The sequence below is a fragment of the Nycticebus coucang genome, chromosome 7, assembly GCF_027406575.1.
Source record: "Nycticebus coucang isolate mNycCou1 chromosome 7, mNycCou1.pri, whole genome shotgun sequence".
Lineage (NCBI taxonomy): Eukaryota > Metazoa > Chordata > Mammalia > Primates > Lorisidae > Nycticebus > Nycticebus coucang.
This window is the reverse complement of record NC_069786.1, coordinates 55,604,490-55,628,751: the sequence shown is the minus strand read 5'-3', so window position 1 is coordinate 55,628,751 and position 24,262 is coordinate 55,604,490. Positions and strand designations below refer to the sequence as shown.

The 24,262-nt window shown below is 40.3% G+C and overlaps 1 protein-coding gene across 2 annotated transcripts in view; it reads left to right on the top strand.

The window, feature by feature from the left end:
- Window positions 1-24,262, top strand: part of PLA2R1 (phospholipase A2 receptor 1) — a 134,605-nt gene that overhangs the window by 43,195 nt on the left and 67,148 nt on the right. For both annotated transcript variants that reach the window (XM_053597839.1, XM_053597838.1), the window contains exons 7-11: window positions 5,724-5,918; window positions 7,673-7,830; window positions 11,075-11,173; window positions 14,326-14,438; window positions 23,350-23,519. In XM_053597839.1, coding sequence (XP_053453814.1) covers window positions 5,724-5,918; window positions 7,673-7,830; window positions 11,075-11,173; window positions 14,326-14,438; window positions 23,350-23,519 — 735 coding nt within the window. The remainder of the gene's footprint in view (window positions 1-5,723; window positions 5,919-7,672; window positions 7,831-11,074; window positions 11,174-14,325; window positions 14,439-23,349; window positions 23,520-24,262) is intronic.

The following is a 24,262-nucleotide window of genomic DNA, read 5'->3' as shown; positions in this document are numbered from 1 at the left end:
TTCTCTAGTATAGCTTCCATTCCTCTGGGGCATTCTTCTTCCCCTTCTGGAATTCCTATAACTCGTATGTTGGAACGCTTCATAAAGTCCCATAATTCTGACAGTGAACGTTCTGCTTTCTCTCTCTTCTTTTCTGCCTCTTTTGCTATCTGAGTTATCTCAAAAACTGTGTCTTCTACCTCTGAAATTCTTTCTTCTGCATGGTCTAACCTGTTGCTGATACTTTCCATTGCATCTTTAAGTTCCCTGATTGACTGTTTCATTTCCTTCAGGTCTGCTATATCCTTTTTATATTCTTCATATCGTTCATCTCTTATTTGATTCTGTTTTTGGATTTCCTTTTGGTTAATTTCCACTTTATTAGCAGTTTCCTTCATTGTTTCCATCATTTCTTTCATTGTTTTCAACATGTGTATTCTAAATTCCCTTTCTGTCATTCCTAACATTTCTTTATAGGTGGAATCCTCTGCAGTAGCTACCTCATGGTCCCTTGGCGGGGTTGTTCTGGACTGGTTCTTCATGTTGCCTGGAGTTTTCTGCTGATTCTTTTTCATGGGTGATTTCTTTTATCTGTTTCCTTGCCCTAATTTTCCTTTCACTTCCTCTTGCTCTTTAAGTTCTCATGCCTGTGGACTAAGGGTTACAGGACCAGAAGGGTGAGAAGGTTGAAGAGCAAAAAAGGAATGAAAGAAAGGAGGACCGAGTGATAAGAAAAAAAAAAAGAAAAATAGAGAAAGGAGAGGGAGTGGGTAAAAGGAATATTGACAAAAAGAAGAGAGGCATAGAAAGAGGGAGACAGAGCAATATAGGTGTACAGTAGGGTACTTTGATACAACCTTAAAAAAAAAAAACCACCTTCTGGGGGTGCCCAGTTGGGTGGTTCCCTTGAGGTCAGCAGCTCTTTGCTAACCTGATCAGACACAGTACCCCACCTCCACCAAGTAGAGAGGAAAGACAAAAATGCTATAAATCAAACCAAAACAAGCAACAGAAAACTTTACGGGATAAAATTGGGTGAAAAACCAAATAATAGTGATAGAAACACTAACAAAAATCAAGTTCTAATTATTGAAATAGGCAGCAATGGGAAATTATAATTAAACTAGAAAAATTGAGAAAGAAAAAGGATCTGTATGGAAAAGGTTGAACTTAAAAAACAAAACAACAATCAACAACATCAAAATAAACAAAAAAAACAACCAAACCAAAAAAACAAAAAAAAAAAAAAAACACAACCAAAAACAAAGCAGTATGTATATGTTATTGAATATTGTCTGGGCAACACGTGGTCTTCTGGGGTATGAGATGTTAATCACAGTTCTGATACGACTGGAGCCTGCTAGTTTCTCAAACCCCAGCAGGTAGACACCCTAAATCTCTCTTCAGCCCACTTAAAAGGCACTTTGAACTTGTTCACTTACTGAGCAGAAGCTTTCTCAGGGAAGTGCTTGTCACTGGAATCACTGCTGAAGTGGCTATCCACTTACCCTGTGTGTCAAAACTGGTCTCCCTCTGCCCCCGAGGTTTAGGGCTGCAAGGCGGCTCAGACCCCGCCCTTAGGCTACTTGGTCGCTGGGTTACCAGCTCCCACCCAATTCCAGCTCTGCGACCCTGAGGGTGGAGCTTGCTGGGGCAGATCGCTCACAATGTCTGCCTGTGACCCAGAGCCAAACACTATTAGCTCCGTCTGGCTCAGAGGCTCAGACTGGGGCCCTAGACAAAGGCCAAAGTTCTCTGCACTCCCGCTCAGGCTCTCCCCAAGGCAGTTCAGCTGAGTGCCAAGTCCAAAGACACCAAAACAGTTCACAGGTAAGGCCTTTCTGGTTTTCAGTCTGGCTGCTACTGAATTTACAGTTGCGGGCGGGTTTAGACGGATTGAACACATGCGACCACTTGCCGGTATTCCACTGTTTTAGTCCTCCTCTTGGGGTCCAGAAGTCTCTCGCTGACTCCCTGTATCCTCTCAGGGGTGATGATAGGCAGATCCCACCAGCCAGAGATGCCTGGAGTCCTATATCCCCAGACTCATGGTGCCCAGATGCACGGAAGCTGTTACTCGGCTGCCATCTTGCTCCGCCTCCTCTTTTTGTTATTTCTTACCTTATTGTAGCTATAGTTATTTTTTACCATTTTGATTTTAACTTTCAGACTAGAGATGTAAATGATTTACATATCACCATTATAGTATTTAAGTATTCCGAATTTGCCTATATATATTCATTCACCTTTACCAGTGAATTTTATACTTTCATATATTTTCTTTTTTTTTTTATTTTCATATATTTTCATGTTAGTAATTAGCATCCTTTCATTTCTTCTTTAGAACTCCATTAAGGGCTGGGCACCCATAGCTCAGTGGTTAGGATGCTGGCCACATGTACAGGGCTGGTGGATTTGAACCTAGCCCGGGCCTGCTAAACAAACAAACAACAACAAAAATAAATTGCTGAGCATTATGGTTACCTGGGAGGCTGAGACAAGAGAATTGCTTGAGCCCAAGAGTTTGAGGTTGCTGTGAGCTATGACGCCACAACACTCTATAGAGGGTGACCAAGTGAGACTCTGTCTCAATTTAAAAAAAAAAAAAAAAAAGAGGAAAGAACTCCATTCAGTATTTCTTGTAAAGCAGGTCTAGTCATGATGAATTCTCTCCTCTTTTACTTATCTGGGAAAGGCCTTATTTTTCCTTCATTTCTGAAGAACAGATTTGATGGGTATAGTGTTCTTTGCTGATAATTTTTTTCTTTTCATTCTGTGAATATTCATCACATTCTCTCCTGGGTTGCAAGGCTGCTGCTAAGAAATTTGCTCATCATCTAATGGGGATTTCTTTATATATGACTTGACACTTTTATATTGCTGCTTTTAAAACTCTCTGACAATATGATTACAATGTGCCTTGGAAAGGACCTCTTTGGATTAAATTTGTCTGGAGATCTTTAAGTTTCATGGATCCAAATGTTCATATCTTTCCCAAGACTTGGGAAGTTGTCTCCAATTACCTTATTAAATAAGCTTTCTATCCCTTTCTCTGTTTCTTTTCCTTCTGAAATTCCTATAATTTGAATGTTTGTTTACTTAAAGGTGTCCTTAAGTCCCATAGGCTGTCTTCACTTTTTCACTTTTTTTCCCCTCTCATGGGGTAATTTTATAAGACTAATCTTTGGGTTCATAGTGTCTTTCCTCTGCTTCATCCAATCTTCTATTGAAATTCTCTATTATAGTTTTTACTTCATTCATGGAATTTTTTAGCTTTGTTGTTTCTGCTTGGTTCCATTTAACGATATCTATCTCTTTGTTGAATTTGTCATTTAGATTCCTGTTATTCAGAAACTGTTTTCCTGATTTCATTGAATTATCTATCTGTATTCTCTTATATCTCTCTGAGTTTCCTCAAGATCATTATTTTCAATTCCTTTTCAGACTATTTGTGAATTTCCTCCTCCTTGGGGTCAGTTACTGGAGAATTATTATGTTCCCTTGGTAGTATCATATTTTTTTACTTTTCATGTTTCTTCTGTTCCTTCATTGATGTCTCTACATCTAATGGAATAGTCATCTCAAAATTTACCAAGTAGTTTCTACAGGGAAATACTTTCACCTGCAAATGGGCCTTAGGGCGCTAGGTAGGAAGGTTATGTTGGCTCTAGGTCCAAGTGGATGCAGTGGTATAGCCTCCATGCAGTTTCTTCAGCTGCAATTAATATCAGCAATGATTGTGGGTGCCTCAGCGGCCCAGGCTATAGGTCTTTGAGGCTGCAGCAGCAGCCTGTTCTGTTAGTCTTCAGTGGCAAGGGCTTTGGGCATCCCTTCTGTTCTCACTTCCCAAGAATAGGGAGTCTTAGCTGAGAGGACGCCTCTTGGTGCTGGGTCTGACATGGCCCCAAAACAGTGCTGCTGAGGTTCAGAACACAGATGCTCAGAGAAATTGAAGAACCAGGGCTGGGGACTTCTGGCACAGGTTCACTCTCAAAGGCATGAGTGGATGAAGATTACCCGCAAAACTGGGATCTGTGATTCTTAAGCACATCTCAGAAGCTTCTACTTATAGAGCCAGGTTGTAGTTGGCCACTGGGGAACAAAGTACAGCACTGGCCCAGCTCTGAGGAAGGAGTTCTCTGGAAGGTTGACCCCAGAGAACAGGGCACAGCTATAGTTCAGGAACCAGAATGCAAGCTCTGGGGGATGAGGCTTAACCCAGCGATGTTGGGACCCAGCAGCATTTCAGACTCTGTGAGGTCAGGCACAGTGGCATCAAGGACTCAGGAGTAGGGGAGCATAACTATAGCATAGGCCACTGGGGGCAAGGAACAGCAAAAGGATGATTCCACTCCCTGGGGAGGTATAGTGCCTCAGCAGTTCAGGTTGTAGGGGACTAGTCCAGTTCCAGGGAGGAAGCAGGGTGCTACAGTTGTTTGGCCTGGAATGCAGGTATTCCAGCTCAGCAAATGTTGTTTCACTGGCACATGGGCTGCTTCATCAGCTCAGCCCTGTGAGGCATGGCTGCTCATCTCAGACAAGACACCAATTCCCCATGAGGTGGGATGCTGCTTTGCTCACATGAAGGGGTGCGTGACTGCTTTGAGCAGTAAAGGAATCATTTTCCATGGAGGTGGGGCACCATGTCAGCTCAGATGCCAGGGTGTGACTGATCTAGGCAACCAAGGCAGGAATTCCCTGGGAGGTGTGGCATCACTTCAGCTCAGTCACTAGGACAGGACTGCTCTGGGATTCCCAGGGAGATAGGGTGCCACACTAGCACGGGAGGCAGGGTACTACTTCAGCACAGTTATTGAGCAGCATGACTATTCTAGGTGGCCAAGGCATTGGTTTTTTTGGAAGGTAGGCTGATAAGCAAGCCAGCTCATGCTCTGCAAGGCAGAGTGCAGCAGCGATGGGGAGAGATAGATGAAGTACCCTGTGGTAGCTTGGTCCTATAGGGTAGAATGGAGGCTGCATAGGGGTATTGGGTGCAGTGGCAACAGAGCAGCAAGGATGCAAGAGTGCCATAGCTTGCCATAGCTTGCCAGTGGAGCACAACACACTCCAGCAGTGGTTCCTTTTCCAATATGGGGCAGCACAGTAGCCACAGGGGCCACAATGGGTCAGAGTACAACATTAGCTCTTTCTCTGGGGGAAGCAAAGCTGTGTAAACTTCAGGCAGCCCTCTCAGCTGGGCTTAGTGCCTGTGAGGACTATAGTTGATCACAGTGGTGATGGGGGCTTCCTGGGTCCTCTTGCTCACTCTGTCCCCACAGGGGGAAGACCCCACCCCCGCCTGCTCTGAGCTGATCTCCCCTGAAGGAAAGTGTGGCAAAGGAGAAGGTTTCTATGTCTTTTGTAGTTTCTGCAACTTCTTGATGTATTCTGGCACTACCTTCATCAAGATGTGGCTGTTTATTAATTGCTTTGGCTGTTCCTATGGGGAGATGTATACTAGGAGGTCCTAGCCAGCCACCTTGCTAGCATCACTACTATCCTCTTTGTACCTTAGATATCTCAACTGGAAAATGTAGTTCTGAGGTTCATTTGATCCTGTATCTAGAAGACTAGACACTCTCGACCCTGAAGATCTAGAATTCTATGACTTAAAAGTCATTTCAAATGTTTCTGTCTTTCCCATTGTTAAAGTAATCCTATTGATGGCAATTTATGTAAAGGATAATAAGCAATTGTCAAAATAATTGTACAAAATGACTTGTTATTGTTGTTGGTTTAAAAAGAAAAAGATGCTTGGAAATATCATGCTACACACTGTGAGCCTGGTTGGAATCCCTACAATCGTAATTGCTACAAACTTCAGAAAGAAGAAAAGACCTGGAATGAGGCTTTGCATTCTTGCCAGTCTGATAACAGTACACTAATAGACACCGTTTCATTAGCAGAGGTGGAGTTTCTCGTCACCCTCCTTGGAGATGGTGAGTACCAATTACCTTTGGCTTAAGAGGTATAAAATATAATGTAGTAACTACTTTTATTAGTGGAATTGAAAAGAAATTTAAGCTATTTAAAAGTGGTTGTTTATGGCACACATATTTAAAGTTTCTAAATAGTAACTCCTGGACATGGTGGCAGAGAAATCAAGGAGTGAAGATTAAGTGGATTAAAATACATGTTTGGAGACTTTGTAACATCTCCATCTATGCCAGATACATTAGAAAATTTTTAATTTTTTTAAGGGGGCAAATGTTATTTCCTAAAACTCCTAATAAAAAACCTGAACCTGTAATTTAGCTTTATATCCACTAGATAGCAGTAATGTGTTACAGTCATGTAATCCAGATACTAAAGGGTTTTAAATAATTTTAGCAAGTGAAAATGAATAATTTACTTGGTGAGATAGTTTTCAGGCTATGTCCCATGTCCAGGAGTTCTAGGTTTCTGGGCTTACACCCAGTTTTAGCCCATCAGAGCAGATTCGCTCCTCATTGTGTCATATATTTAACGTAGAATTCTGCTGAAAAACAATAAATTGCTGCCTTGAACAAATCAAAACAAAAATCCCCAGTCTCTACTTTGATGACGTTTTCAATGTTAAGTTTTAGTTTGGAGTGAAAACACAAATCCTTCTCTTTCATTTTTCGTAATCCTTTGCCTTCGGGATTAAACAAATCCTGTGGGTGTTTAATGTCAAGGGTACTTGCACGTCTCTCTCGGCTACATGACGCCTTTCACCCCACCGAGGCTGTCAAGTGTTAGTTACTTTTCCAGCAACCCTGTTACTCCTGTAAGAGCTTCTGCTCCTTTTTTCTCATGGCAAAAAAGAAAGAAGGCAAGAAAAAAATGTACCTTCAAGCTAGACTATCATTAAAAGTTTGGGGTTTTTTGAAACATGCCCTTTTCATAATCCAATGGTCCTTATTTTTCCTTCCTCTAGGCAGAACAAAACCAAACTTTTCAGATCTACTTTGAATACCATGGCAGAAACCAGAGTCCTGAGAGCATGACTTGCTTAGGCTTAGTCCTTCCATAGTCTGAGCTCATATTCTGCCTCACTTATGAGGCTTCTCTCTAGCAGATCTGGACATTATGGGGTGTCTTAGTCTATTTTCTGTTGTTCATAAAAGAATAACTAAGAGTGAATAATTTATATAAAAATAAAAGAGGAATTTATTTCTTACAGTTATGAAGTTTGGGAAGTTTAACATCAAGGTGCCTCATCTGGTGAGAGCCTTCTTGCTGGTGGGGCCTCTCTTCAGGGTCCTGAGGTGGCACAGGGTGTCACAGGCAGGGGGTGCTGAACATGCCAGCTCAGGTCTCTCTTCTTCTTTTCTTTAATTTCAGATTAATGGGAGGGTACAAATGGTTTTTCTTCTTATAAAATCATGGTCCCATGATAACCTATTAATCCATGAATGAATTAATCCATCATGAAGGCACAGTCATGTCCCCTCATGACCCAATCACCTCTTAAAGGCCCTGCTTCTCAATACTGCTACATTGGAATTAACTTTTTACATGAGTTCTAGAAGAGCAAAAAATTCAAACCAAAAGAGGGTGAAGGGGGAAAGATGCAAACAAGTATTTTATACTGAGACTTAAACAGATTTCATCACATGAAGAGATAAAGGAAGAAATCACATGCAGAGTGGTATATTTTGATAATATACCCCGTGTGTTATCTCCTTTGCAAATAATAGTCTTAAGAGTAACTTGCATTTATTTCTTACAGAAAATGCATCAGAAACATGGATTGGTTTGAGCAGCAATAAAATTCCAGTTTCCTTTGAATGGTCTGATGGCTCTTCAGTCATCTTCACCAATTGGAACACCCATGAGCCACAAATTTTTCCAAATAGACACCAGCTATGTGTCTCCGCAGAGCAATCTGTGAGTTGATTCCCTTGTTCAAATCTCACTTTGCTGGACTAGTATCAAGGACCACCTACGTCAGGGACTTGGGCTAGGGCAGAGACCAAGACAGGTGCAGTTGCTCCTGCTCATGGGGCTTCCACGCTAGGCAGTGAGCAAGCACACCTGGGGAAACATGGTAATTATGGTGTGACAGTTGCTCTGAGGAAATAGGTGACATGATGATGGAAGTTGGGTTGGGGCAGCTACTTCAGACAAGACAGAGAAAGCTGCTTTGAAAAGGTAACATTCAACCTGGGACTTTAGAAAATCACAACATCTTGAAGAGCAAGGAGAACACTGCAAGCACAGCAAGCAGAGGGCAGCACGTGCAAAGGCCCAGAGGCCCAGCCTTGCCCTGTATAATGATCCCAAGGGAGACCAATGGCGAGGTGGGCAGCAGGAAGGCCAAAATTCCAGCCTTATAGACCACAGAATAGGAGCCACGCAAATGCTGCATGAGAAAGAGGACAGGATCTGATTGATGTTTTCAAAAACTGTGGCTGCTACAGAGAGAAAGGACAGGGATAAAAGGAAGGAGAAAGACCAGTTTGGCGGCTACACCTGGGTTGAATTAGGGTAGTGACTGTGAAGGGAAGTGGACAGGTTCAAGGATGCTTTGGAGAACATCTCCTGGTGCTAAATGAGATGTGAGGCTGAAAGAGAAGCAGGTTCTTGCTTAAGTAGCTACCGTTTTGGTGGACGGTGGTGCTGTGATGGTGAAGGGAAGAACAGAGAATTGCAAGATTACTCTGGAAAGTGATGGTTTTTAAGCCCCATTATCTTATTAATAGAACATGTGAACATAAAAGCTGTTAAATGTTACACGTAATCTCTTTGAAAATTGTAAAGCCGGGTGGCGCCTGTGGCTCAGTCGGTAAGGCGCCGGCCCCATATACCGAGGGTGACGGGTTCAAACCCGGCCCCGGCCAAACTGCAACCAAAAAATAGCCGGGCGTTGTGGCAGGTGCCTGTAGTCCCAGCTACTCGGGAGGCTGAGGCAAGAGAATCTCTTAAGCCCAGGAGTTGGAGGTTGCTGTGAGCTGTGTGAGGCCACGGCACTCTACCGAGGGCCATAGAGTGAGACTCTGTCTCTACAAAAAAAAAAAAAAAGAAAATTGTGAAGCCATGGCAAATCTTGCTCTTTTTCTCACATGAATGGAAAGGTCCCAATTGCCCAAACATCATGTTTATCCCTGTGTTCTAGTCTCTCATTCATCTAAAGCACCTGATTATACAGAATTAGCTTAATCCTGGGCCATTTGAACATTTTATTTTATGTCTAAAGCAGACTTAATCTCTTTGATCAGATGGCTATTAAATGTACCAGCTGAGTCCCAGGAGGTTTTTGGGACTAGGTGGGCGTCCTCATTCTTTGTAACCATCAGAATACTGTGTCAGGTTCCTCTAAAAAGCAGTTTCTTAAATGTTACTGAAGTTGCTTGACAAAGTAACTGTGCCAATCAAACATGGAAAATTTCTAAGCACTTCACTTTATGACACATTTCATCTCATAAGGCAAGAGATGCTCCAAGTGCAGGTATAATTATAGATGCACACACAGTGTCTCTGAGTCACCCTGGAGAGGGACAAACAGGGTCCTCTGTACATGTTTGCTTTGGGCCTAGCTCTGATGAAATCCATCATAGTTTGTTCCACAGTATCTGATGCTTTATCAGTTCATTCACTGGTGTTAATATAATTAAGATACCTTCATTTCTACTAACAGACATAGATATTTCATTTAGCATCTTTACGGAGCAGGAACCAACATTTGGACAGGGGTTATTTTTAAGGGAGTAAGAATAGGAATTGATATTACTGGATGTGTCAGGACAGTGTTGCTGTAAGTGTGATATTTTATGGCTCCTTTTTTGGCAACTCTGTAGCTCCTTAAATAGTAGATGTATAAAAATTAACATTTATTTCCATGAAGTAGAACTCAGTATGAATATAATTATTATAATTAACAAGTTACCTAATCATGGCTGACACCTAAATTTGAATGTGAGATCCGAGGAAACTATTTATTCATTCATCCACCCATCCAACAGTTATTAAGCAACTACAATATGCCGGACATTGTTCTGTAACTGCGTAGTTTGCTGGAAGATTCCATGGGGTACTGATGCAGGGTTCCTCTTATAGATGAAGATGTTAGCCCCAACATAGTATTTTCCTGAGGGATCCATATTTCCCTAAAAGTCTGGATGCCTGAAATTCCACTTGGAATTTGAATTGTGTAGTTTCAGCCTAAGGTTCTTATGATTGTGTTGTAAAACATCCTTTGGGAAGATAAAATTTTAATCTGTTAGTAGTTATTATGTCATTATTAATGAAGAATCTGACAGGAACTTTTGGTAAGATTAAGAGAAGACACAAAGGTATCTACCTGTTTGTAGACTGTGCAGAATCAGCAATGAAAGGAGACACTGGGAGTTACACGTGGACTTCACCTGCACGAATATTGTCTAGGATGATTCACGGCAGCTCCCCAGCACTTCCCCTGTTCTAGGTTTATACATGAAAGCAGCAAAGCATTCAGCTTAACACTTAAAGGTGTTGAAGAGAAGCCACAGCACTCTCGCATGGTGAGGAGAATGGCTTCATCCAAGTGGTTCTCAAAGTGTGGACCCCAGACCAGCATCAGTGTCACCTGAAAACTTGTTAGAAATGCAAATTGGTGGGTCCGACGGACCTATGAATGAGACCCTCATCACAGTGCCTAGTTTGCTGTGTTTTAGGTACCCTCTGGGTGCTTCTGGTGAACACTGAAGATTGAGCAGCCCAGCTCTATCCTGTCTTTTCAAAGAAAAATTGAGAACAGCTTAATGGAAGGCCAGGCTGCCCTTGGTATCAATCCAAGCTCCAGTTTTTAATGACCATAGGACCGCATGCAAAATGTTAAACCTAACCCCAGACACATTGAGATAGTATGCCAAAGTCACCCTACATTAAGCTCGGCACATGACAGCAATCAAGAAACACAAGTAGTTGTTTCTGCTCACCCAGTTTGGGACTGCACCCTTGAAACTCAAGCCCGGGAGAGAGAGACCTCCCACCATGGAGAGAGCCTCAGCCCTGTCTGTGACAAGGCGGGGTCCTGCCTGGAATATTACCCCAGGCAGAAACACCTGATACTAATCATATTTATGTTCATAATATTTGGTATTGTCCTTTATCATCAGCACAGAGTGAATTCTTGTAACATTTTTCCCCTAAGGAGGGACGCTGGAAAGTTAAAAACTGTGAAGAAACACTTTTTTACATTTGTGAAAAAGCAGGCCAGGTCCCTTCTGATGCTGAAACAGGATGTCAAGAGGTAAGTGCTGTTAAACATTGTGATTTAGGTCCAGGGACTTCAGAACTGGGAAAATATAAATGCCATCAATTTAAAGTCTCTCTCCCTTATTTCCTTCCCTGTTCCTTTTTTTTTTTAGGTTTTTGGCTGGGGCTGGGGCTGAACCCACCACCTCTGGCATATGGGGCCGGCGCCCTACCCCTTTGAGCCACAGGCACCGCCCTTCCCTATTCCTTTTTTATTCCCTAGAACAGTCTTGCTTTTTTCTTTGACCTAAGACTACTTTTTTTTTTTGAGATAGAAAACTAAGTAATCCTGATACATCATCTCTACAATGACTGTCCTGTGCTGCCCAGTCTCATACCTGGTTTTCCTAGTTTTGAAGTGGGCTATCAAAGTTACTGTACTCTTTTGAATCAGAGGGAACTTCTGCACCCAGGATCTTGCCTCCTTTCACCTTTCTTAGACTTGAGTATTTGAGTAGAACACAATGATGGAGAGAAGTGCATGTGTGCGGTATATTTATGATTCAAAAAGGGGATAATAAAAATCTTTAATTTCGTATTTTAAGTAAAAAACCATCTTAGATATTTTAAGTAATAAAAAATACTTGATGCTTTAAAATTAAAAGGTGGAAAATTATGTTTTAAATTTTTAAAAATATGTTCAATATCCTGCCGTAAAGTTGCATGGAGTCTGCAATCTACCTATCAGTGTCCTAGGCACATGTACTCGCATGCACACATGTCCCCTCTCTCTCTCTCTCTCTCCCTTCCTCTCTTTTTTTTTCTCCCTTTCCCTCTCTCTTTCTCTCTCGTGCTATATGAACCTAAAAATTTTCCCAGAACTGATTTTTATGCAATTCTAATTATTTTCTCTTTGAATCTGATTTTTTTATGTCCCCCCCCCACCCTCTCTCCAGAAATTGCATTTTATTCATTAATCAACGTGTGGACATGTGAACCACTCTTCACACTCAAGTTAGATAATCCACGTGCCATAGCTGACATGTTGCCATTTTACCTAATGATTATAATTTCTGAATTACGTACAGCTGATCACTGACTTTTCTCTATTTAATCAGAAATATTGGGGGGAAACTGGTCTTATCGTGGCTTTCAGGGGAACTCAACATGTTCTGTTTTTGTTGACAGGACAATTAACTTCTTTCACAAGATAAACAGAATTGATGTTCTACCCAAATTTTTGTCTGCTGCTTCCCTTCTCCAGCCAGCATTACCAGTATTTAAAGAGTCTGAATTCAAAGCCAATTCTCCCGCTTTATGGGGAAATTCCTATCAGTTTGTGACTATGGCTTTGAAGTGTCTCTTTCTTTTAGACAGTTGCTTCTACCTAGTTCTCTAAACAGTCTGCACTGATAAAATCAACTTGTGGTAATAGTCTGGATAATTTCAAAGCAAAAAAAGTGATTTATTTCTTCCTTATGAGTCACTTCTTTGAAATCAGACTGTATGAGCAATTGTTACAGTATAATCATCATCATTTTTCATATAAAAATGAAATTACATGTAGAACACAAAGGGTTAATTGATATAATCAATTTTCTTACCCCCTTTTATTGTGTGGACAAAGGCTTGTAGTAAAGGTGTCTGTTTTTTTAGTTATTCTATGACATATCTTTTTTTCCCCTCCCTTTTCTTAAGCCTGTTGAGTTCTGAGATTTCTTTGTTTTGTGAAGCAGCTTATAATCTAAAAACTAGTCATGAAAAAGAAATACATTGTCAGAAAGGTCAGATTGTCAGCCTCCCTCCTCCTATCCCTCCAAGCACAAAAGCAGTCTAACCTCCCTGCCCCATCCCCCGGTGATCCAGGGAAGAGCTGTGTGGAGCTGTCAGAGGCACAGAGAGGGCTGGGAGCAGAACGGAAAGCTGGGAGTTCAGAGCAGGTCCTAGACAGCGGCTGCGGCAGCTCCAGGGATCCATGCCTCATTTCCTGATAGGTTTTGAACTAAAAAAGCTGATTTCTAAATTAAGGTTTTCTTCAATTTACTGCAAGACCAAGACCTTTTTCAAGAACTATATTAGAAGTCATTTTATGTCTGATCAAAAGCTGGCAAGTATCGGCATGGCATAAAATGAAGAGTATTTTAAAACTGGTGAATAAGTAAAAATAGATATAAGTGATATGATTTTATAATATTGGGGAAAAAAGAGCTAAAATAACTCAGTTGAAATACAGGAGACTAATGAATGTGTGCCTTCTGTACTATATGGCTTTAAAGCCCTTCTTTGCTCCCAGGGCTAAGCCACAAAGCCACACGCTTGTCATTTTTATCTGAGTACCAAAGCAGCAAGCAATTTAGAGGAAGAAAGCAATTCTTCCTCTAAAAGGCCAGCTAGTTAATTTAGGAATAATCTTTATACCCATGCATACATATGTAAATATGCCATTTTCTGTTTGAAAGTAGCATGATCCAATGAAGATCATCCTGGGTTCCAACAGAGTTGGTTTCCAGGCCCAACTGATCCACTAGCTTGTGACTTAACCTAAGTCCCCAACCTCGGTGAATCCCAATGGGATAACATGAAATAACTAATTTAAAATTTTTAGGTTTTAACATTTTCAAGAAAATTGAAAAAATCTATAATGTAATCTAGATACAAATATTGTACACATGTCCTCTTTGCTCATAGTGAGCCGCCATATCAGTTTGAAGATCTCTGTCAGCACTGTCTCCCTTTGGTTCTTAAAACAGTACCAGGGATACTATTATTATCACAATTTTATAGGTGAGAAAACTAAGAGACCCCACAAGGTCACAAATAAGGTAGAACCAGGGCATTCAAACTCATGCATGCTGACTTCAGTCATGACATTCTTCATTTTTACCCTCTGTATGGGCCAGTGGGGGAAGAGAGAAAGAATATCAATCTTGATTGAGGACCCCTTTATTTGCTTTTGATGTTTTGGGTTTTCATTTAATAAACATTTTTCGGCTTTAAGATAATTAATTAAATATAGAAGCGGCTATAGCTAATGGCATTATCAGGGTAGAATAAATACAAATATATCAAGACCAACATTCAAGGAGTTTGCAGTGAGTCACAGAAGGACGTTATGTAAGTGGAAAATATGTGAGTGTGTGTAAAAAGGATCCCTTGGTATTTAATGAAATCAGATTATGTCTTTAATTTCCCTTCTCTTTTTTTAAGGGATGGGAGAGACATGGTGGATTCTGTTACAAAATTGACACAGTTCTTCGAAGCTTCGACCACGCTTCCACTGGTTACTACTGTCCTCCTGCACTTGTCACCGTTGCAAACAGGTAAATAAAAATTTGCTGACAGAAACATGAGTATGCTCTGATGCGAGGACTCTTGGAATGCTAAAAATGTTGCTACAACTATAACTTGTCAAAATCTAAAGCATGCTGTATATTGGAGTAGTATTAAATTATTTAAATTATTTATTGAGATGAATTTAAATTCTAGTGTTATTTCTAAATTGATTACTGACTAGCAAATAGTAAAATCTAAGGCAACTTTTACTCTCCATAAAGGTTTAGTAATTAGCTTTGCTGATATATTTGGTTGTTTTTGAGGTTTAGCTTCTAACTGCTTGTAATGAAAAAAAATGTTATTTAAAAATTAAGTATTTTTTAAATATAATGGGTGTGAGTTATGTGGTTTTTCTTTCTTTTCAAACAGAATAGGAACTCTAAATAAAATGTGGAGGATGTTCAAATGCTTCACTATTACTTCTTAGGTCACTTTTGTTTAGATCAAGACTTCTCTGTGCATACACGTCTAACTGATGCTGACCCAGAGCCTGTGCCCTTTCTTGCGTCCCATACAATTTGCAGCATGCTACAGATGTGTAGTACTTGTAGGATATAAAAGTACCAACGGCAAAGGTGACCTCATGCCAGGAGGACCGTGAGGGCTGGGAGGCCACTTCCTCCCTACTGAAGACAGAAACAGGATGGAACTGTTCTGTGGCTCCACAGAAACTACACCTGCAGAGCAAGGGACTTGCTTTTTTGCCTGGGCCACTGCCTTTAAAAATGTCCATGGAATACCAGAAAATGGGACAGCTGGTGTTATGGTTTCATCCAGAGACCCTTCATATGTATGCCTAATTTGTAGAGGAATTCTTATATGCTTTCCTGCTCTTGTCATATTGGGAGTTAGCATTCAAAGCCTTCCTCCACTTATCCGCTAATTCTCCTGTATTCCTTCCCATTACCTTCCCTCCAGACCGCACACAGAAATGCACCTGCGTGTGCACACACAGAGAGAAAGACACTGATGGCATTTGACAGACTAAATCACCTAATGAAACATTTTATGCCCAGGAGACCCTCCCTTTGGGATATAGAATTATCTTTGATGTATCTCAGGGTTTTTTGGTCCTACCTTTCTCCTTCCCAGGTGTAGCTATCAGGCAGAAGGAAGCCTTTATTAACTTGCTAACCCACCCAAAAAGTTTGAAGAGCACCATGGGTTGGAATTCTCCCCATCAGTGAGTCAACATTGGACTTGACAGGAGCCTGACCAATGAAGCTATGCCCTTTTGTTAATTATAATTTAATTATGTTTTTCACTGAGAAAATAAGTCTAGTTGTTTGATCTGGGTTTTTTTTATGTCTTATTATTTCTTTTCTTTTTTTTTTTTATTTAATATTTTTTGAGTGCCTGCCACCTACCTTGGCCCTGTGTTAATAACTTTTCATATTACCTGACCACACAAAAAATTAATAGCCAAGAGTTTAGTAGGAAATTATTTCTGGAATACTGATGTTGTGAGAGGCATCACACTAAACATTGACGGGCTATACAAAAGGAATAGAAGGGATGGTAGAGTTGTCCAGTGCCTTTTGCAGCCCGGAAGTGGAAGAGATAGAATGTAGATACATGAAGTAAGGGAAGAAGGTACAATAATATAATAAATGGACAAACTTAAAGTAACATTATAGATAGTTCTTAGCACCAAAATGACCCAAACTAAGGCAGAAATCTCTTAGAACAAATATTTCCTATTCTACGAATCTCTTAGGGACCTCACACAAATGATGGAACGCATCTGGACAAAAATCTGTTTCATTTCCCCCAAAACTGAATACAGGAGTATGTTGTGAATTGTTTTTATATTTTGTAAACTGTATTTAGTAGCCAACACTCATGACAGGTCCAACTCTACGCAGAAATATGGCCTAGGTTGCCCGTGCTCCCTGGGCACAGACCACATCCTACAGGACTACTCAGGAGCAGGAGTGCGGCACCTTTCCAAGTCAGTTAACTTATCTAATGTATACTACATACCCCAAGCAGTGACTCCAACATGGGGTTTGCAAGCTGAGGAGGGGAAGTGCCCCATGCTCTTAATTTCTCAGCATTCAGACCCCAACAGAAAAGAAACAAGGGTCTACACCGTCCTGCTCTTTGAGTTGACAACCCATATTGGAATATCCTCCAAAAGCATTTTTTGTCTGAGAAGGTTGGGCAGTAGAAAACATGTCCCCTCAGATCCAGGAGGGTCCACTCACTGCCTTGGTAATCATTTTCCCTAATTGCTGATTTCCTGTTTGAGGTAAGACACTTCTGTCACTCTTCAATACCCAAGTCTGTAGCAGCTAATTGATTTTCTACTCTTCTGCACAATGGAGTGACAGGTTTGATGGGCACGATTAGAACCACCTGCTGCAAATTACTTATTTCTTTTGTTATCGGGCAACTGCTCCTGGTCTAGGACTTTTAACCCTCTGTGGAATAGAGAAGGGAAGAAAAACAGATCCATACTGTCAAATAACAAACTTTCCCTTGGTTGCCAATGATTATAAAACTTTTCCAGGTCTGACCACTTTGTTTCCAGACAAAGCATGACTGTATAATTCAGATTCCAGAATTACAATGGATACTTGTCTAATGCCCATATATCTAAATCTTGAATCATGGAATATTTGGTACAAAATAATCCAAATGACATTCAGTTTTGTGAATTTTACCAAAAGTAAGAAGAAATTCTGCAGTATCTCATTTTCTCCTAGGTTCAAATGTGTGTTGTTTTCAAGCATTTTTGAAGCTCTGCCCTTTTCCCACAACTGCCATATCTCCCAAGACACATTTGCAGTACACTTTTTTTTAATTGTGGGAAAAGAGCATAACATCTACATAAACAAAGTTTACTGTTTCAGCCATTGTTCAGTGTATATTCAGTGGCATTAAGTGCATTCACCTTGTGGTTCACCCACCACTGCCATTCATCTCCAGAACATTTTTCATTTTCCCAAACTGAGCCTCTGTACCTATTAAACAATAGCTTCCCTCTCCCCTCCCCCTTGCCCCTGGCAGCCTCCATTCTCTTTGCTGTTTCTGTGAGTTTCACTGCTCTAGATACCTCATCTAGGTGTAATTATGCAGTATTTGCTTTTCTGTATCTGGCTTATTTCACTCAGTATAATGTCCACAAGGGTCATCATGTGGTAATGTATGTCGGAATTTCCTTCCTCTTTAAGGCTAATTAATATTCCATTGTATGTATACACCACATTCTGTTTATCCATTCATCCAGTAATGGATATTTGGGTTCTTCCACCATTTGGATATTATAAATAATGCTGCTGTGAGGGTGGCCCCTGTGGCTCAAGGAGTAGGGCACTGGCCCCATATGCCACAGGTGGTGGGTTCAAACCCAGCCATGGCCAAAAGCTGCAAAAAAAAAAAAAAAAAAAGTGCTGCTGTGAACATGAATATACAAATATCTTTTGAGTCTCTGCTTGCAATTCCTTGGGGTATATACCCAAAAGTGAAATTGGTGGATCATATGTTAACTCAATTTTTAATTTTCGAGAAACCACAATATCATTTTCCATAGTGGCTGCACCATTTTGCATTCCCACCAGCAGTGCACAAGAGTTCTAATCTCTCCACATCCTGGCCAATGCTTGCTGTTTTCTGGTTGTTTCATCTTGTTTTGTTTTGATCATAGTTATCCTACTGGGTGTGAAATAGTATCTCATGTGGTCTTGATTTGCATTTTCCTAATAACTAGGCACGTTGAGCATCTTTTTTTATGCTCATTGACTATTTGTATGCCTTCTTTGGAGAAATGTCTATGCAAGACCTTTGCCCATTTTTTAAATGAGGTGTTTGGTTTTTTCTGTTGTTTCGTTATACCAATTCTTTATATATTCTGGATATTAATCTCTTATCTGATATATGATTTGAAAACATTTTCTCCCATTTTGTGGGTGGACTCTTCCCTCTGTTAACAGTATCCTTTGATGCATAAATGTTTTCCATTTTAGTTAAGTTCAATTTACCTATTTCTTATTTTGTTGCCTATACTTTTGGTATCACATCCAAGAAGTCATTGCCAAATCCAATGTCATGAAGCTTTTCCCCTATGTTTTCTTCTAAGAGTTTTATAGTTCTCACTGTTATGTTTGGGTCTTTCATCCACTCTGACTTCATTTTGGTACATAGTAGAAGATAAGGATCCAACTTCATTGTTTTGCAGGTGGACGCCCAGTTTTCTCTACACCATTTGTGGAAAAGACTGTTCTTCCTCTATTAAATAGTCTTGACACCCTTGTCAGAAATCATTTGAAATCTATATGAGGGTTTATTTCTAGGCTTTCTCATCTATTACATTCATCTTTATTTTGGTCTTTAGGCCAGTACTGTTCTGATTACTGTAGCATTGTAGTAGGTTTTGAAATCAAGAAGTGTGAGACCTCTAACTTTGTTCATTTTTACAATTGCTTTGGCTATTCAGGGTCCGTTGAAGTTCCATAAGTATTTTAGGATGAATTTCTCTATTTCTGCAAAAATTAACACTGGGATTTTGATGAGGGGTGCATTGAATGTATAGATCACCTTGGGTACTACGGACACCTTAACAATACTAAGTGTTCCAAGCCATGAACATGGGATGTCTCTCCATTTTTATGTGACTTCTTTAATTTCATTCAGCAACATTTTGCAGTTTTCAGTGTACAAGTCTTATGCCTCCTTGGTTAAGTTCATTCCTAAATATCTTATTCTTTCAATTGCTATTGTAAGTGGAATTGTTTTCTCAGTTTCCTTTTCAGATTGTTCATTGTTAGTGTATAGAAACACAACTTGCTTTGGTATTGCTGCAACTTTCCTGAATTTATTTATTAGTTCTGACAGGGATTTTTTTCTAGTGTGTGTAAGGCAGTTAACTTTCTTCTTAAAAACACATTTTAGGTATTCTCTTTAAATTTATACAATAAAAATATTCTTATTGGTACAAATTCAAGTAAACCTGAAGAATATAGACTAAAAAATGAAAGTGCCCCTCCCCGCTATCCCTTTCTCCTCTTAACCAATCAGCCTCCCCTCCCCAAAGTAACCACCACTGTTTCGAATTTGCTCTTCAAGTTTATCTCTTGTGTCTATATTAAATATATTTTCCAAGTCTATATTTCTTTTCCAATCTTTTGCAAGAAACAATATCCAAAAACTTAGTTCTAATTCTTGAGGAATGCTACCAGAAACTTTTGACGATGATGGTCGTGGTGAGCATCTCCTGTTTTAAAACTACGGATACTCTATTTCAATCCTTTATTTAAAAGAAAGAGGAAGAAATTAATCATTTTATACTAATTCCACAACAAAGTCAGTTATTTGAAAATAACATCAAAAATGTTAATAATCATGTTATTGGGAGAAATCCAATTATAGCTACTCCGTTCAAAGCTGGGTTCTTTGCATACTATTTTTTCTAGGTGAAATAACTCTCTAGTGAAGATATATTCATTCTTTTTTTCTATTAGTTGCTTTAGATAATAAAAGCACCATCATTATAGTACTGTTGTCTGCTAAAAGTATGTGGGTCACAGACAAGAAAAAAATGTTTTTTAGGTGGCGCCTGTGGCTCAGTGCGTAGGGCACCGGCTGCATACACTGAGGCTGGCGGGGTCCAACCCGGCCCAGGCCAGCTAAAACAACAATGACAACTGCAACAACAACAAAAAATAGCCAGGCATTGTGGCGGGCACCTGTAGTCCCAGCTACTTGGGAGGCTAAGGCAAAAGAATTGCTTAAGCCCAAGAGTTTGAGGTTACTGTGAGCTGTGATGCCATGGCACTCTACCCAGGGCAACAGCTTGAGCCTCTGTCTCAAAAAAAAAAGATTTTTACTACATATGTCACTGACTAAACTGATGAAGACATGTAATTTTCAATTAGTGATTAAATATAAAATGTCTCTTTTTAAAGCGCACATTTTTCAAAATGCAAAATGGCTATTCTGAAATAAGTAAACTGTCAACACATGCTAAAAACATATTGCTATCTTTAAATTGCATTTTTTAGTTAAAATTTACTATTGAGTGCCATGAGCAAGATTTTTTTGTTAGACTGTTGAAAGCCCAAGATACATTTTTCTTATTTACACTTGAAAACACACTCTGGATTTCTTAACTTTTTTAAGAAGTTGATTTCTTTCTGACACTAAGAATTATTCTCTTACAAAGTTTGATTTTCTAAATACGTACACATAAGCTAAATATTTTATCATTTGTTTTCTTAAAAAAATAACAAACAGTGGCCAGGCATAATGCCTCATGGCTGTAATCCTAGCACACTGGGAGGCTGAGGCTGGCACATTGCTTAAACTCAGGAGTTCAAGACCGGCCTGAGCAAGAGCGAGACTATTGTCTCTACTAAAAATAGAAAAACTAGCCAGGTGTTGTGGCATACACCTGTAGTCCCAGCTACTCAGGAGGCTCAGGCAAGAGGATCGCTTGAGCCTGAGAGTTTGAGGTTACTGTGAGCTACGATGACACAATAGCACTCAACCCCAGGGTAAGAGAGAGAGAGACTATGTCTCAAATAATAATAATAATAATGATAATAAATTTAATTTTAAAAATAACAAACTACTCTTACTTTACTGAATTCCTTGGAGGTAACATGTTATCCTGGCTCATATAATAATACAATAACATACACACAGGATTATTTTTGCTTCCTTAAATCATAACGACATTCAAATTAAACCACCTCAGTGAAACCATGCAAAAAGCCCAGATATTTTAAAACTCTGGAATGTCCTCTTATTAATAATTCTAAAACACAGGGCCAGAAAAGACTTTGAAAGGTCATCTGCTCTATTACTTTAAGCCAGAATTTTCATAACCTTCTGAGTGTGTGAAAACAAATAGAGCATAGTAAAGAATATAAAACGTACTTTTATTTCTTTACCAGCTAAAAACAGACACTCAAGAGATTCCAGATTTAATTTTCTTAGAATATATGGTTTAGAAGAAAGACATGTTTGCTGAAATTCTTTATTAACAGTGCCATCTTCTAGATTGAACCAAGAAAACTAGACTCATGTTTTGATTTGAAGGTTTTAGGATTTAATGCATGAATGTTATTCAGTATTACATGTAGCTACTTAAAAGGTACAGTAGCCAATTTAAAAAGCAGGTTCCTATTACTTTAAGCATGATAAATGGAGATGAAATACTATACTGGTGGAGTGAAAAAATCTGCCACCAGCAGGGAACAAAAGGAAAATGTTGCCACGAGTAATAATACCCAAAGCCAAGTTTACAGACAACATCATTTCCCTGCATTGTCTGATAAATGCCATAATAGAAGCTAATGGAAGAACCAGCAACACCCCCTGGGTGCAGCACCAGCTCGGAAAATAGAGGTATCTTGCTGGCCTCTCACACAACAATTTCAGGACTAGGTGGGGTGATACCGTGAGGGGATCATATGTGATGAGAGCACCAACCAACAGAAGTGTGACACCATCAGGTAGGCAATATTTAGTCTTACATACCTTCCTTTTGAAGTGCATTTATGTAAAGTTCTGCCAGAGCAATATGGCTAGGAAAGAACTTTCCTAATTTCAAACACAAGCTAGTTAGGCCATTAACAGAGTATCTGCACAAAATGTTTACTAACACGTGATGAAAATCCATGTGCTCTGCAAAGGTAAGTTCCAGGGGTGCCTAAGATGACTCGACATGCTGATGATGTCCACAAGGCATTTAAAAATTGTGCTCCTTTTCCTTCTATTCTCTTTTCCTCCCCTATTTTCCTTTTGAAACTTCTCTACTCTTAATTCTCATTGCTTTGGCTCCCCTCAGCAAGTTAAGGATGCATGGTAATAAAAAAAAAAAAATCCAAAACTTGATGAAAAGGTCTAATTTGCTTTCTCCTTAAGTTTCTATGACATCAGGCCTTTCCTTTCCCATTTACTCACAGGTCTGGCCAGAAGTTAGCATGGTTTGAAAAGTGTTTCTCCTAACTTTGGATGTCTGAAAAGAGCTTTCTCAAAACAGTTTCAAACTTAGCTTGAACTTAGCCCAAGTTCAGTGCTAGTTAAACTTTAATACCTACATTTTTCTTAGCACATGTGCGTGTGGAAGCGTAAGTACAAGTTTTTTAGATTCTGTTTTTGATGCATCCAGACTGGGAAGGGAGCACTGCCACCAATCACTCAACACTAATTCATGCAGCTTTAGGGGAAAATACATATATTAGTGGGTGCACTGCCTTGGACTGACTCTAAGGCTTATAAATTTATCTTCTGTAAAAATGCAGTTGAACACGTTTGAATAAGCCAAGGCCTACCTGGACCTCCGAACATACTTATCTGGGAGACCCAGAATTGCTGCCCTGTTCTTTCTCCCCAGGCAGGTGTGGTGGTGGGGTGCACGTGAACTCTGCTGGTAGATGTTCATTCAGAAAAGCATAATATCCTTCCTTCTCTCTCCTGCCAAGGCCCACTCCTGCACATGAGGGCACAGCGGTGATATCTTCCCTAATTACAAAATAGGCCACACCTTACTATAAGAAATGTATTGCTGGGTGGCATCTGTGGCTCAAAGGAGTAGGGCGCTGGCCCCATAGGCCGGAGGTGGCAGGTTCAAACCCAGCCCTGGCCAAAAACTGCAAAAAACAGAAAAGAAATGTATTGCTGACTATGTCAACCTTTCCAACCTGGACTCTATTTATTGCCTGAAAGAATTAAGAGTTAAATTTTTCTCACTCATGTATTTCTGGGAATTGCACTGACATTTGGCATTTATTAGCAATGCTCAGGATCTTCAGATATGTTTCTACTCTGTGTTCTAAAGAATTAATGAGAAATGCTTACTCTGCAGCCATTTTGTGCACTTCATTATGTTTTAACAACATTTTTTTATTGCCCCAAAACTTAATATAACCACTTCCTTTTTCCCTTTTTAAGGTTCGAACAGGCTTTTATTACCAGTTTGATCAGTAGTGTGGTGAAAACGAAGGACAGTTATTTTTGGATAGCTCTTCAAGACCAAAATGAGACGGGAGAGTACACGTGGAAGACAGCAGGGCGGGCGTCGGAGCAGGTGCGGTACACGCACTGGAACGCACGTCAGCCCAGTGAGTAGAGTGTGCCGCAGGCCCAACTCCGCCTCACTGCCTGCTCCTGTTTTCTTCGCCTCAGATTCCTTTACTCCTTGGCCCACCTCCTTCCATTCTTTCTTAATGTTTTCTTAATGCCTAAATCAACTCAAATGATCACCATAGGTTCACAGGGGTTGACGCGTGGCTGGTCATTTTAAATAATCCACGTGAGTCATTTGACATGTTCAAGGTATAAATTCACTGATCAAAACCACACTTGCCTTTATTAGCAGAAAGTTCATTTTATCCCTCCTAACGTCTTTCTCCCCATGCCTTTTCATTGTCCCCAGATCTCAGGAGTTCACTCAGTTTAGAATAGTCAGTGATACTTCAAAGCACAGTGATGGGCCCATGTGGGCACCTCTGGTCAGTTCACAGTCACTGCCACCGGGCTTTCCTGCAGAATGTGGACCCATTACTGAGACAGCATTCTTGTTGGTCTGCCTCTTCTGTGGACTCCTCGGGTACCTGAGCCAGGTCCCAGAGTTAACAGCTCTGCTAGTTCATCCTCACATGCTCAGCTCTGGATCCCAAAGCATGAAAATGTTCCAGGTTGTCTAGAAGCAGAGAAGCTAATGGCTTCTGCAGCAACCCACACGAGAGCCAGTCTCTGCAGAACCAGCTTTAGGTCCTTGTGTTCCACTGAGGCCGACAGACCAGACCCCACACTCCCCTGCACCTCAGGGTGAATTCCTGTTTGGATATCTTAGTCCCTTTTT